The sequence below is a fragment of the Microplitis demolitor genome, chromosome 4, assembly GCF_026212275.2.
Source record: "Microplitis demolitor isolate Queensland-Clemson2020A chromosome 4, iyMicDemo2.1a, whole genome shotgun sequence".
In the NCBI taxonomy this organism is placed as follows: domain Eukaryota; kingdom Metazoa; phylum Arthropoda; class Insecta; order Hymenoptera; family Braconidae; genus Microplitis; species Microplitis demolitor.
Window position 1 is genome coordinate 22,578,285 of NC_068548.1, and position 15,859 is coordinate 22,594,143.

At 29.0% G+C, this 15,859-nt stretch overlaps 2 protein-coding genes across 2 annotated transcripts; both read left to right on the forward strand.

Moving 5' to 3' along the window:
* Positions 1-5,746: 5,746 nt before the first annotated feature.
* LOC103577404 (histone-lysine N-methyltransferase E(z)) lies at positions 5,747-10,047 on the forward strand. The gene is made up of 8 exons (XM_008558019.2): positions 5,747-6,011; positions 6,468-6,781; positions 6,839-7,063; positions 7,137-7,353; positions 7,632-7,907; positions 8,025-8,873; positions 9,373-9,538; positions 9,621-10,047. The coding sequence occupies exons 1-8, from the start codon at positions 5,876-5,878 to the stop codon at positions 9,679-9,681; spliced, it is 2,244 nt and encodes a 747-aa protein (XP_008556241.1). The 5' UTR covers positions 5,747-5,875; the 3' UTR covers positions 9,682-10,047.
* Positions 10,048-10,400: 353 nt separating this feature from the next.
* On the forward strand, positions 10,401-15,589 carry LOC103577403 (histone-lysine N-methyltransferase E(z)). The gene is made up of 9 exons (XM_008558018.3): positions 10,401-11,122; positions 11,189-11,508; positions 12,100-12,285; positions 12,383-12,599; positions 13,298-13,389; positions 13,463-13,631; positions 13,701-14,528; positions 15,028-15,193; positions 15,253-15,589. The coding sequence occupies exons 1-9, from the start codon at positions 11,002-11,004 to the stop codon at positions 15,359-15,361; spliced, it is 2,208 nt and encodes a 735-aa protein (XP_008556240.1). The 5' UTR covers positions 10,401-11,001; the 3' UTR covers positions 15,362-15,589.
* The last annotated feature ends 270 nt before the right edge of the window (positions 15,590-15,859 follow it).

Consider the following 15,859-nt stretch of genomic DNA (forward strand, 5'->3'; position numbering starts at 1 on the left):
TATGATCAATTATTGTTTAAAAAATATATGTATATATATATATATATATATCTCACGTCCTAATTAACTCGCTGGCCGAGTTATTAAATTTTCTAAATAGGATTGTGACACTAGAGAAAGTATATCTCTGGTGACTAATATATATATATAATATATAAAATAATAAGAATCAATTTCTAAAACTATATTATACAAAAAATTGAATATAAATCAAATTCCATAAATATAAGATTTTTATTTATAAATCTTCAATATATTATTAAAAAATATTTTTCTGCGTAGAAATTCCAACAATTAAATATATGAAGTATAAAAAATTATAATTATTGATACATATTAAGGTTTATATATTTAAATAATTTTGCGCTTATCTCATCTGGTGAGAACAAGGAAAGATAAAGACGAATAATATATACATATATACATTTAAAATATTATTTTAATGGTGATAATTATAAAATGATATTTTAAGTCTAAATTTATTAAATTAAGGATAAGTAATATCGATATTTGTGTACAGTAGCACTAGATTATATCAAATTACTCATTATATGGAAAATATATATATACATCATGGAATATACCGGCATGCACACGGTAACTATACTATAAATTTTGTGCAGTATAAATTACTGTACTATGTGAAATGTATATATATTATATTACCGTACGAAAAATTTCGTTTTAAAAAGGTTCAAAAATTTAGGCTATTCTGAACTCAAAAGTGAGACAATGACCAACTTTTGAAAATATAAATAAATAAACAATGTCAGAAAATTTTTTTTAAAAAATTTATCCAGATAATATTCAAATTAAAATGACTTTCTTATAATATCTTTTGAAACGCGCCTTTAAGAAGTTTTATCATGATTTTTCAAAGACGTAATTTTCAATTCCCAATTAAGAGTTCTGGGAAAATGAAACTTTTTTTTTTACATAATCAAAAAAATGGAATTTTATAGAAGTCTTATTTGTGAAGTCAAAAAAAATAACTCTTTTCAAAATGAATTATTGAGTTCGCTCTTAATAGCGCATTTGAAATCTTGAGAGCTTCTTAAAGACTCCGTTCAGACGTTAATCAAACGTCCAAAACATAAATAAGAAGAATTTACTGAAGTTTTTTATCTGGGTAATTAATTGAAAAATCCCAAAACCGATTTTTTGAACACGTCAAAAATAGTTGAGGAAAAAATATTCAGACAATTGTTTATTTTGAGAATTTAAAAAAGTTATACTCGAAATTCCGGAATAAAAATGGATGATTTATTTAACTTGAATGAAAATCTAATAAATAAAGAGTGCAATTCTATAAATATAAACCTACAATGATACTAACGGCCTACAAAAGGTGTAGAGAAACACGAAAACCTTCTCACAGGGACAATCCGATGCAAAGAAAATAAGTTGCTATCATAAATTTCACCTTTTTCTATCACATTTCTTCATTAAACTAAAAAAAAAATTTTTTTACCTTCAGCATCGAATACTCGTGGCCTCTCGTTAACTTACTAAACTTAAAAATTTAATCAATCGCTAAATTGTATCAACTTTGAAGTTAAATTTAAAATTAAAAATATTCTTGATCGAAAAGCTTTTCACGAGTTTACTAAAAATATACTTAAAGTTCGTTTGCACATTTACGCTTTAATGCGATAATTATAAAGGAGTTAAAAAAATGTAACAATTTTAAAAATTAATATTAAAATAGATAGTAATTGCTTTACTAAATAATGAATGTTTTCTACAAACGAAAATAATTTTCAACTATAAACATAATTATCTTTTTCAAAGTATAATATATAAGCCAAATATTATATTTATTAATAGACTAATTATAATTAATAATGATAACTGATAATGGATGAAAAAATAAATAAATAAACACTACCATCTATATCTGATTTGACAATCGACTCTACAACACTGCATCTAGTGTGGATGTTATATATATTATTATAATTCGTACATTATGTATATATATCGCAATATTAATTCCAAAAGGACATATTTTTTTTTCTACGATTAATAATTTTGAAAACTTCAAAAAAATTTTAAAACCAAAAGGGCGGGAAAAATTTGTGATGAGGAAATAGGCCCCTGGGGGCAAAATGGACATACATTTACATGACAAATGCCCTTATTTCTTAAGGGGCCCATTTCGCCCCCTCTCTTCCCTGTGAATCCTTTTGGAATTAGTAACGCAATATATATGACATAACTAATAACCAAAAGCTTCTATAAGATTAACATTTATGAATATTGCATAGAATCGTATGTAGATTTATGTATATAGAAGATAAACGCTTGGGTCCGAAACCTGATAAACTAAACTGCTCACAAGTTGTTGCTGCATAAAGATAGATTGCTGTGTTTAAAACTTTCGAAAGCATTATCTATCTTGTTTACATACTTTATTATTATCGATATCATAAATATTACTATTCAAGATAATTATCATTTTCGATTTAATTAATTAACCAAATATTTTTTATTTATATTCAATTAATTAAAAGTTTTTATCTTGTTATGAAAAATAGTTCAAAATTATGATTAAATTTGAATTTTAATGTTATGCAGAAATTAAAGTTTTCAAAAATGTATGAAACTTATTTTTCATCGGCCATTTTGCTTAACTATTTAAAATGGCGGTTAAATAGATACGTTTTTATTTGATTCTATAATTACTAGATAAAAATAATAACTTTTGATAACATATCGAAAAAAATATTGCTCTTGTTATTCGACAATCTCGAAAAATATTTCAAAAATAAATAGTTCAAAATAAAGTACTTAAAATATAAATATTTTTTTTTAACCTAACTCTTGATAACAGATTGCGAGGTATAGAAAAATATATATTGATGTGGCAGTCAGGTATTTTGTTTAATTTAATAAAATGAACAATTCTACTGTGGAGGTTTAGAATAAAACTACTTAGTCACTAGCATAACGTCCAAATTATGTAAACCATTAAAATATAAAAGCTATAATAAAGTATATTGAACAGAACTAAATACATCTAAGTAGAGATATAAATTACAATAAATCGAAGAAATACACTAGAGTAAGACAACATAAAATAATTATTTGGGACCCATGTCATAAATATATTGGCATATGAATAAGATTTTGATTCATACTTTTTTTTTTTTTATATTTTCTTCGGTCAAAAAAATTAAATTTGAATATTTTATTTCCAATCATAACTTTTTTTATTATTTTTAAATATTGTTTATGTTTTTTGTAATATATGCTTGAAAAATATTTTATAGCACTTGCACAGGGCAAAATATTAAAAACTAAACCAAATTTCGACTTACCATAAAAAAAAATTTTTTTTTGGTTGACAGAATAGAATACCCTGAAATTAGATGAAAAAAATTTAAAAAAAAATTTTGATTTTCGAAACAATTAAGAAAAATACGATAGTCGTAAAAATTAAAATTGCCAATAATTTTGAAAAAAATTCGTTTTACCAAAATTTGATAGTTCCTTGACCCCATCCCCCTCCACTGACTCCTATATATATATATATATCAATATATTATTAATTTCAAGCTTCAAGAACTTTTGAACAGATGGATTTATCAAAAAATGATAAGAGACTTTTTTTGTAGAGTATTCAATTTCCTACAAAAAATTGTATTTCAAATTTCCGAATTCTCATGGTTGACATTCTATAAAATTCAGAACGAGCAAAAACAAGATCTTTGAATTTTATTATGCTTTGACGTCGGATATTTTGTAAATGGTTGAACTTATGCAAAAATCATAAAAGACCTTTTTTGTAGATCAGTAAATTTTCTACAAATTTTTGAAAAAATATTTTTTGTATCTTGATTTTTTCGGAAGTTATGTATTTTTTACCATGTTACTAAATGAAAAATCGAAAATTATCAATAGCCACCTCTAAATGTCATTATTAAGAGCTCAAATTTTAACTGTCACCATATTTTAACACACCCTTTCGATTTTTTAATGTTCATCAAAAAAAATCCCTAATTTGAAACAGTCTATTATATATATATAAGTTGTAAATGATATCTAAAGTAGAAAAATATCAAAATACAATAGAATCTGTCACATGGCCTACAAGGAACCATAGCGATTAAAAAAAATCAAAATGGCTCCGGAGTTTTCGATTTAAAATTAACAAGTTATCAAAATGCTCTGACAGTAATTAAAAATTATTAAAAAACAATAGACTATATAAAACTGCCCTGTAAGCATGAAAGTTGTATTTTTTTAGCATTTATTACAAAAAATAATTCAATATCCATCTAAAAGTGACTAATATATATACTGCGTAACTAAAAACTCGTGCGTAACATATGACACGTGCGTATCGACTTATGTCACAAGTGTAAGAAACTATCTCATATCTGCCGTAATACGCTCATTAGAAAGCGTAAAAGTTTGTAGAGAACTTGGGGAAAAAATACCCTTAAAAAAAGAAAATAAATGTAATCTTATATAGTTAGGATATCAATAATTGTAATCATGGAGATGAATAAATAAATAAATATAAAAATATGTGATGTCCTATGTATTGAGTGTTGACTGTCACATGCCACATAATGTATAAAAAAAAAAAAAAAATAAATATTACAATCATATGAATGTATAGAACGAGTAAAGCAACGGTACTAATTTTGAGTGTAATTAAATTATTAATGGATAGTAAAAAAAATTAATTTTTTTGCGTGTTAGATTTTATGATCAGTGATTGGGAGGGATGACTAATTTTTTGTATATGAATATAAATATTGTTAAATTGATATTTAAGTTTAATTGTTCTGTTAATTTTTATATAATTTAATTGGCGGCGAATATTAAATGAGTTTATGATATATTTAAAAAAAATAATGTGGAAAATATGTAAAAGGTGTAAAAATAAAAATTATAATTATGGTAATTGCGAGATTAATGAATTAATTTTTATCAGCGGTTATATAAATGACTGAAAAATTAATATTAATGTATATACGTATACTTAAAATATATAAATATTGAGAATAACGATATGTTCTAATGGAAAATAAATATGTATTGAAATATAAGATTAATAATTTTATTTACTTAGTAATTTATAAATTAAATGTGTTGGATTGAATGTGTGAATTTTAATATAATTATTTATGTATTTTAAAAATTTTATGTATGGGGAGTTATAAGAGTTAGATAAAATAAAGTGATAATTCAAAATAATTAGTCATTTTATTTTAAATATTTTATCAGATTCTCAGGGGCCCTTTATTAGGGTGAGGATGAAAATTTCGGGGCCTGTCATTATATGACAGTAACACTTGTAGTCAAATTCAATTCATATTGACAATTTACTGTCAACTTAAATGTAACTGCTTGCTTCCCAACGGTATGAAACATTTGACATCTCGATGATGCTTAGTACACAAACTAATTACAATTTTTTGCTCCCATATGAAAAATTATGCATCAACTTGATGTAAAATAGCAGCTTTAATTTTACTTTTATCGAGTTAAAATGAACTTAAATTTTTTATTAACATCATCGAGATGTCAAAAGTTTCATTTCAATTTCTGACCTAAAACTCTGGTTTCTTGGCATCCGTTCAAATTTTTGAAGTATTCGCGCCAAAAATAAACGCGCGCATCGACATCTGCACATGTAGGAAAATATTTTTTTTTTTTTTAAAGAACGTGACCAGTGTCGCCTCTTCAGCAAATTATTATTGTAAATTAAATTATAAAGAAAACAGTAATGGCTGTTTGTGCGCCAACACAATGAGGTGCATCATTCTTGATAATTTTGTTAATAATATTCTTATTAAAAATTGACAAATGTTTAACGTAATTATTTAGCAATAAATAAAAATTTAACATATAAATTAAAAAAATGTCTAAAGTTAAAGTTACTGCGGAATGGAAAAAAAGGGTAAGATCGGAGTACATGAGACTCCGACAAATGAAAAGATACAAGCGAGCTGATGAAGTTAAAATAGCTTGGAATCAAAATCGAAAAGTTATGACAGGTAAATATTATTTATTATTCATTTTAGAATTTTTTAAAATAAATTTTATGATCATTTTATTATCAATTAAATTTAGTATTCAAATTTGAGGTTAGAATAAAAAATGATCCGTAATGAGTCTGAATGTAGGAGACATCAGACAAATTTAAAATTATTAATTAAAAGAGTAAATAATTAATATAATTAAATTTAAAAAAATTTTAAAATTCATGTGCATTTTTTATAAATATTTTTAATTTTAAATTTGATGTCTGCTACATTCACACTCGCTCCTGAAACTAACAGACAATTTTCAGATTTTTTTTATAACAAATCAATTAAAAAAAAACGAAAACTAAAAATATGCACATGTAGGAAATTAAAAAAAACCATAGATCCAATTTTTTTACAACTTTTCTGAAAAAATTCAAAGTCCTGGAGACCCGCGAATTGATAATTAAATGAAAATTTTTACAGATTTATTAGTAGCAGAACAAAAACGGTGGGCAGATGGAAAAGCAACGTGGGTAGCGATGCAAGATGTCCCAGCCCACGTGTCATGCATGAAAAAAGCCGAGGTTACGAGCTCTGAAAACGATACCCAGACATGTCCGGTGAAAATAATAAACGCGGTGACTCCAATTCCCACAATGTACACCTGGGCGCCTATCCAGCAAAATTTTATGGTAGAAGATGAAACTGTTCTTCATAATATTCCTTACATGGGTGATGAAATCCTTGACCAAGACGGTACCTTCATTGAAGAACTTATCAAAAACTACGACGGAAAGGTAATTTATTCATAACTTTTTTTAAATCTCTCTTTAATTGTCGATTTTATTCAACAGGTTCATGGCGATAGAGAGTCAGGTTTCATGGACGACTCAATATTTATTGACTTAGTCAAAGCACTGATAACTTATGAGAAAGAAGACAAAGAACGTGAACCAACCCGTAAAGTTCGTGATAAAGATGACAAAGATAAAAAAGATAGTGAACCACGTGCTGATAAAACTGCCGATGTCAAAGAACTTAAGCCTCCAGGACGATCTCCTTCAATGCAAATTTTTAATGTATTTATTTTTAAAATATTCTAATTATTAATTATTAATTAATTAACTCTAATTATTAATTAAAATTTTTCAGGCCATCTCCAGTATGTTTCCTGACAAAGGAAGTCCTGAGGAATTGAAAGAAAAATATATCGAGCTGACAGAACGTTCAGATCCAAATGTCCTACCGCCCGAGTGTACTCCGAATATTGATGGTGTCAATGCTAAAAGTGTACCAAGAGAACAAGTCATGCACTCGTTCCACACTTTGTTTTGCCGTAGATGTTTTAAATATGACTGTTTTCTCCACCGTAAGTGTCTATCACCCTTCAACTAATTTTACATACCTAATAATCCAAGAAATAATTTACTGTTGGTTAAAATAAATGATTAATTGGTTGTCTTGGTTCATTACTAACTTTAGCATCCAGGGGAACATCGCAAGGTAATCACTGAAATATTAAATGGGTCTTTTTGTTTTTAGTTTAGCGCAGACATCCAGGGATCATCTCACTTTTCATTTATTCATTATGCAACGATAGTAAGACTGATGGATTACATTTTTATTTAATTTTTTTTTTATCTCTAGGGCTGCAAGTTTGTCATCCGGGACCGAATCTGCAGAAGAGAAAGGGTCCGGACTTGAAACCTTTCTCGGACCCCTGCGGGGCTGAGTGTTACATGCATTTAGAAGGAGTGAAGGAAAAATTAGCAGCGCAGGCAGCTGACAATAAGGACGATGATGCTGATGACAAACGGGGACCGCGTAAGGTTCGTAAGCAAGCGAGTGTTGACTCGGGAAATGAAGCCAGCAGTGAGGACAGCAATGACAGCAATAAGTACAGTCAAAATGGAAACTGTCAAGGTATCGATACAAACTTTAAATTTATTATTTTAAATAAATATTAATAAAGTAAATATTTAAAAAAGATTAAGTGATAAGTAAATAAACTAATTAATTAATTTGTCTATTTATTTATAGATTTCAAGCAGAATGTAAATCATGATTCAAAGGCTGAAAAAACTGAAGAAGAACAAGCGCAACCGGAACACCAGTCGCCCTTCATGTTACTGGGTCTTGACAAACGCGTAAAGACGGACAGTCAATTTATTTGGACTGGCTCAGAACAAAGTATCTTCCGTGCTCTATACAAAGCGTTCCCTGGGAATCCTTGCGCTCTGGCGCAGGCGATGCTGACGAAAACCTGCAAAGAAGTTTATGAGTTCGCGCAGAAGGAGGCGCATGACATTCCCGCGGTGGAGAGTCTCAAAGATTACACGCCACCGCGCAAGAAGAAGAAGAAACATCGTCTCTGGTCAATGCACTGCAGAAAGATTCAGCTGAAGAAAGACTCGGGAGCCAATCACGTCCACAACTTCGCGCCTTGCGATCATCCTGGCAGGCCATGTGACAACTCGTGTCCGTGTATACAGGCGCAGAACTTCTGTGAAAAGTTCTGTCAGTGTTCAACGGAATGCCAGAACAGGTTCCCCGGTTGTCGCTGCAAGGCTCAGTGTAATACAAAACAGTGCCCTTGTTATCTTGCTGTACGTGAGTGCGATCCCGATCTGTGTCAAACTTGCGGCGCGGATCAGTTCCAGGTCACTCAGATATCCTGTAAAAATGTGAGCGTACAGCGCGGGCTGCACAAGCATCTTCTGATGGCACCGTCGGACGTCGCTGGCTGGGGAATTTTTCTCAAGGAATCTGCGGTTAAGAATGAATTCATATCCGAGTACTGTGGAGAGATCATCAGTCAAGATGAGGCTGATAGACGAGGCAAAGTCTACGACAAGTACATGTGCAGTTTCCTGTTCAATCTCAACAATGGTAATTATTTTTTTAATTATTAATTAGGGTCGGGATTTTTGCTTTGATTTAAAAATAACAATAATTGACGGTATCTAATTTTTGATATTACGGCAAAAATATTGGTCTTGGAAAAAAATTTTTCAAACAAAAGTTGTAGGTAATTCAATTTTCTAGAAAAAATGTTTCTTATGATTTTTTTATACGACCAATATTTTCACCGTAATTTCAAAATTAACATTTTCATAATTATCAAAAATTTGAATTATTCATTATAAATCTCAATTTTGAAATTACGGTGAAAATATTGGTCGTATAAAAAAATCATAAGAGACATTTTTTTTATAAAATTAAATTTCCAACAACTTTTATTTCAAAAATTTTTTTCCAACATCAATATTTTCGCCGTAGTATTAAAAATTTGAAGCATTAATTTCAAAATTATGGAAACAATTTTGTCTCTAATTATTATTAAACGTTGCCTCAATTTTTAAACTGTTATTGTTGTTGCTGTTCACAGACTTTGTGGTCGACGCGACGCGCAAAGGAAACAAAATCAGGTTCGCAAACCACTCGATAAATCCCAACTGCTATGCAAAAGTCATGATGGTAAATGGCGACCACAGGATCGGAATCTTTGCCAAGAGAGCGATACAACCCGGAGAAGAATTATTCTTCGACTACAGGTAAATTCTCATCATCATTATTTAAAACCCAACATACTCTGAAAATGAATTTTACTCATCCAATCCTATTTATTTGTCTTAGATACGGACCAACTGAGCAACTAAAATTCGTCGGAATCGAGCGAGAAATGGAATTCCTCTGATCCCACTTCTCCCGTACTCTACAAATTGTAAATACATCGCGTTCCAATGGATTAATCTACTAATTAATTTCATGTTATTACACATTTGCTTGATAAATTATTTTGATGTCTATAGACATTTTAATATTTTTATATACTTTGCTATTTATTCTAGCAAGTAATTTAATTATTAACATTTAAGTTTCATCCCAACTATTTTTTTTTTTGCAATTTACTATCGATCTGCATCTACAAGTAATCCGATACATTTATCGATTTTTATTTTTACAGTATACATTTTATAAAAAATGTACTTTTTTATTTTATTTCTCCCTTTTATTTTTATTTTTCCTTTTTTTGTAGATAATAAATTCGAGTATTTTTTTACTCCGCTTTTTATTTAATTAAAAAAATTAAATACTACTGCCCTACAGAAGCACGAAATATTTATAAAAAGAAAAAAATGTCTAATGTAATTTTATGTCTACGGCAGATTTTCTTTAAAAAAAAAAATTTATTTCTTCTCATTTATAAAAATAAAAAAAAAGTTTTTAATTAACATCTAAAAATACGGTAGTAATAAGAATTAAAAAATTTATTACTAACAACATATTAGTTAATTAAATGATACTGAAGATAGCCGACGTCTAATAATTTTTGATTTTTTTCAAAAGTGATAAATTATAAAAAAAAAATTATTTTAAAAAATTGCACACACAGCTTTTTTAATTTCCTACATGTGCATATTTTTATTTTATTTTTTTTTGCATTTTATATGTAGAAAAAAAATCCGAAAGTCGTTAATTGTCTACCTTCAAAATCATTTAATTAAATACTCATTTAAAGTTTTTATTGTTATAAATAAAAAAAAAATTGCTGATATTTGGCATGAGAAATATTTATCTAGAAATTAAATTTTTTTTTTTCAAATCCACCGTAATATGAAACTCTTGTCAATCAAAAATTTTTAAATAGTAATTTACTTTATTTAACTATCAGATTACAAGCGATTAGACTAAAATTTTCGGAACCCGTATTAAAATCCCATTACAAATATATCGACATATTTGTAACTATGACCAATCAAATAAATATTGTACTGTACATCAGTAAGAAAAAAAATTTTTGCAATTGTAGATTGTTAAATAATTCAGTGCAGCTCAAGACTTTGAGTTGTAAACTTTGTAATTGTAATATATATAATTAGAAATAGTTATTATAATTGTCAATAAATTTCAATTAAAATTAAAATGATTACTTAGTGATTTTTTTATTTAAATTTACATTACAATTATCATATATATTTATAAATATTGACTGTCATTTATTTAATGAAAAAAAATGGAAGCCGAGTGGAGAAGACGAGTGAGATATGAGTATAAAAAAATAATTAAATTAAGAGAAATAAAACATGAGTACAAAATTAAAAGTGCGTGGAAGGAAAATAAAAATCAGCTTAGACGTAAGTCATTTTTTTTTTTTAATTTAAAAAATTATTTGTTTATTTATTTTTAAAATAATTTAATAGATTACACAATTGAATTACAAAATAAATGGGCTGCTAAAAATAATGTATGGGAAGTTGGCCAGGAATTACCGATCCCGAATGATTCTGATGATAAAGCGAGAGCTATACTTGTAGGGACGATAGTTGAAGTCCAGGAATGTTGCATTGTTGTGATAAATCCAGTGACGACTATTCCGAATTCATATATATGGACGTCGATTAGAACAAATATCAGCGTCCGAGATGAGACAGTACTTCCACATCTTCCTTATATGGGAGATGAAGTTTTTAATGATAATGACACTTTTCTTGAAGACTTGCTTAATCATTACAATGGCAAGGTATTAGCTCTTATTTTAAATTTTATTCTATAAAAAAAATTCATGTGGGATTGCATGAAAACCCATAGGAATACACATGAAAAAGAAGGAGAGACCGCGTCTCTCCCTTGGATTTAGGTAAGAGTTCATAAGAATTAATATGGGAATGTATGGATTTATATATAAAAATCCATGGGTATTTGAATCCCCATATGAAAAATCCACATAAGAAACTGTGGGTACCTGTATTCCCATATAATCCCCATAGAATCTGAGTTTTTCTAAAGTTATTTCTATAAAATTCGGGGTATCGATTTCTATGTCTTGTCTATTGATACGCGATATGAATAAAAGAACAGATTTATATTCCTATGGAATTCCATCTGAAAACGCCATGGGGATACCACATAGGAATCTAGGCTAGACCTCTCATTTACAAAAATATTTCTTCATGAAATTTAATAATAACTTGAATATTTTAACAAAAATGACTGAGATATATAATTTTACAAGTGTTCTATTACGGACACGAAAAAAATATCAATCTAAAAAGTTATTTATATATATATATTTTAATTATTTTATTTGCTATGTCCAATTTAACCAATCAAGGTACACGGGAAATCGGCAGCTTTGGATGACGACTTATTAATAGATCTTGTTAATGCTTTGACGATTTACGAAAATACTTCACCCCAAAAACTCCCGAAGAAGCGAAAATTCATCAATCCAACTAATAAAGACAATAATGAAATTGTTGTCAATTTAACAAGATTGCCATCCATCAATATCTTCAATGTAAGTTTTATTAATAACGATAACCTTTAATAATTATTTTATTAATTTTTATGACCGACAAATGAGTTGTAATTAAGAAAAATTAATTAATTAACAGGCGATATCAGAAATTTTTGCTGATAAAGGGACACCAGAAGACTTTATGAATAAATATATACGTTTGTTAGAACGTTTAGACCCTAGTATATCAGCAACAAAATGTACACCGAACATCGATAGTGACGATAGCAAAAGTTTATTGAGAGAGCAATCATTGAAGTCGTACCAGAAACTTTTTTGCCGGAGATGTTTGCAATACAACTGTTTTATTCACCGTAATTTTTAAATTATTTAAATTCAAATATTTATTTAATACGAGAGTGTGTGCAAATCGGATCGAATCTTTCAATTTCCTAGATTTGAATCAAAAAAGTTCTGATCAGCTTTCAAATATTCAATTTTTATTCCAAGATTTTTAGACCATTCTCAGACAGTGTCCCCAGTTTTTTAAAATTTTCAATCTCAAGTGTCATAAACGTGTCAAAATTTATCAATTAATTGAAAGAATTAATTAATTAATCAATTAATCGAAAAAAGTACAATGAAGTTACGATTCCGCCGAGATATAAATTTTAAAAAAAATTACTTACAGTTGTTATCAATTAGGAGTTAAACGAAATTTGGTACATAAATTTTCACCTACAACATTTAAAAATTCAAATTATAAAATTGACATCATTTTGCTGAAATTTATTTTCCAAATTTCATTTAACTCCTAATTAATATCAGCTGTAACTAATTTTTCTGTAGTTTCCTGTCTGAGCTCTACTTATCTCTATAAAAATTCAAATTATTAAAAAAAATATTACAATTTCAAGTCGTTAAAAAAAATTTGAATTATTCGCAAATTTCAATAATTTGAAAACATGAATATTTAGGGAAGTTTTGAATTATTCAAATCGAATAGATTGATTCGACTCGATACGAAATTTTCGCACACCCCTATTACCAAATTAATAATGTAACTAATTAGGCCCAGAAAGCTGTTCAGTTTCAAAAATTCCTATTGGCCCTCGGCTTGAATTGTCTACTATACCTTGCAGTAGTAAATGTTACCTACATATCGTAAGTATTATTTATTTATAAAAATTTATTACAGGCCCAATATTTAGTTCAACTTTTTAATTATTCATTACAGATAAAGATAAAAAAAAATCTAGAAGTAGTTAGTAGAAAAAAAGTAACGTTCGGTGAAGCTGAGGTTTTTGGTGAATTTGAAAAGTTGCGAATAGATAAAAATTTAGGGAACGATCCTAATAACAATCAAATGTCTGACAATCAAAGTACTTACGATGAAAGCGAACAAAGTAATTTATAACAGACTATTTATTTAATGTGTAAAAAAAATGATATTTATTTAATGATGATTATTAAAGGTTTCGAAAATAATGATGAGAAGACCAAAGTAATGAGAGAAGAAACGCAAGACGTTGAAGCAAATAAACACTCGTCGTTTACATTACCGGAGATTGATGAGGATGAGTACAGAGAAATATGGACGGGTGCGGAAGAGACTCTTTTTCGCGCACTGTATCCAGTGTTCCCAGGCAATCCATGTGCAATAGCTCAGATAATTCTTACAAAAACATGTCAAGATGTGTACAAGTTTTCATTTAAAGAAGGCCATGAAATACCAGCAGGCGAAATAGAGGAGCTCAGTCTTCCACGTGGGCAAAAGAAAAGACGAGGACTGTGGGAAATACGGAATAAAAAGAAACAGTTGATGAAAAACAATAGTTATTTATGCAGCTACAAACCATGCGATCATCCGGGCAAGGAATGTGACGACTCGTGTACGTGTGTGCAGTCACATAATTTTTGTGAAAAGTACTGCAAGTGTTCAAGGGAATGTCTGAATAGATACCCCGGTTGTAACTGTAAGGTAAAGTGTAACACCAAACAGTGTCCTTGCTACATAGCCTTCCGCGAATGCGATCCCGATCTGTGTCAAACTTGCGGCGCGGATCAGTTCCACCTTACTCAGACATCGTGTAAAAATGTGAGCATACAGCGCAGGCTGCACAAGCATCTTCTGATGGCACCGTCGGACGTCGCTGGCTGGGGAGTTTTTCTCAAGAACTCTGCGGTTAGGAATGAATTCATATCCGAGTACTGTGGAGAGATCATCAGTCAAGATGAGGCTGATAGACGAGGCAAAGTCTACGACAAGTACATGTGCAGTTTCCTGTTCAATCTCAACAATGGTAATTATTTTTTTAATTATTAATTAGGGTCGGGATTTTTGCTTTGATTTAAAAATAACAATAATTGACGGTATCTAATTTTTGATATTACGGCAGAAATATTGGTCTTGGAAAAAAATTTTTCAAACAAAAGTTGTAGGTAATTCAATTTTCTTGAAAAAATGTTTCTTATGATTTTTTTATACGACCAATATTTTCACCGTAATTTCAAAATTAACATTTTCATAATTATCAAAAATTTGAATCATTCATTATAAATCTCAATTTTGAAATTACGGTGAAAATATTGGTCGTATAAAAAAATCATAAGAGACATTTTTTTTATAAAATTAAATTTCCAACAACTTTTGTTTCAAAAATTTTTTTCCAACATCAATATTTTCGCCGTAGTATTGAAAATTTGAAGCATTAATTTCAAAATTATGGAAAAAATTTTGTCTCTAATTATTATTAAACGTTGCCTCAATTTTTAAACTGTTATTGTTGTTGCTGTTCATAGACTTTGTGATCGACGCGATGCGCAAAGGAAACAAAATAAGGTTCGCAAATCACTCGACAAAACCCAACTGCCACGCAAAAGTAATGATGGTAAACGGCGACCACAGGATCGGAATCTATGCCAAGCGAGCGATACAACCCGGAGAAGAATTATTCTTAGACTACAGGTAAATTCTCACTCTAAAAATTAATTTCACCCAATTAATCCTTTCTACTCCTCTTTCAGATACGGCAACACCGAGCAACTAAAATTCCTCGGAATCGATCGTGGAACCCCGCATCCAAACCAGTCTCCCCAAGAAAATTTCAAATCCTCCCACAATAAAAACGTCTGAGGACATTTCGCCCAGTAACTATTTCCTACAGTTACCAACTACTGAGACACCCGCATAGATTACTTGCGTCACAAAATATACCATTTACCCCAATAAAATAATTAATTAATTTCATTTACTAATCGAAAGAATAAAAGACCAGGGTGTCACTATTATAAATAATAAATTAAATAAATACCCTTATAGATGACCCCAATTATTATTATCATAATAATTATTATTTTTTCAGTATATTAATATAAATAAATAGACAGACAATGAACTTAAATGAATTTGTTATTTTTTTAACGCAACGCACTTGTGTCTTGGGGGTATCAATGTTGCTTTTGTTCCATTCTCGTATTCCGTTGCACTAGTACCAACATTTATATTCATCAAATATATATACATATACATATACATATACATATATATAGCTTAGTATCACATACTCTTGCGCGGTTTTGTCCTTCATCCAAGTTAACGCGAATGTAGTAGTAGTCAGAGCTTGGCAAAGGA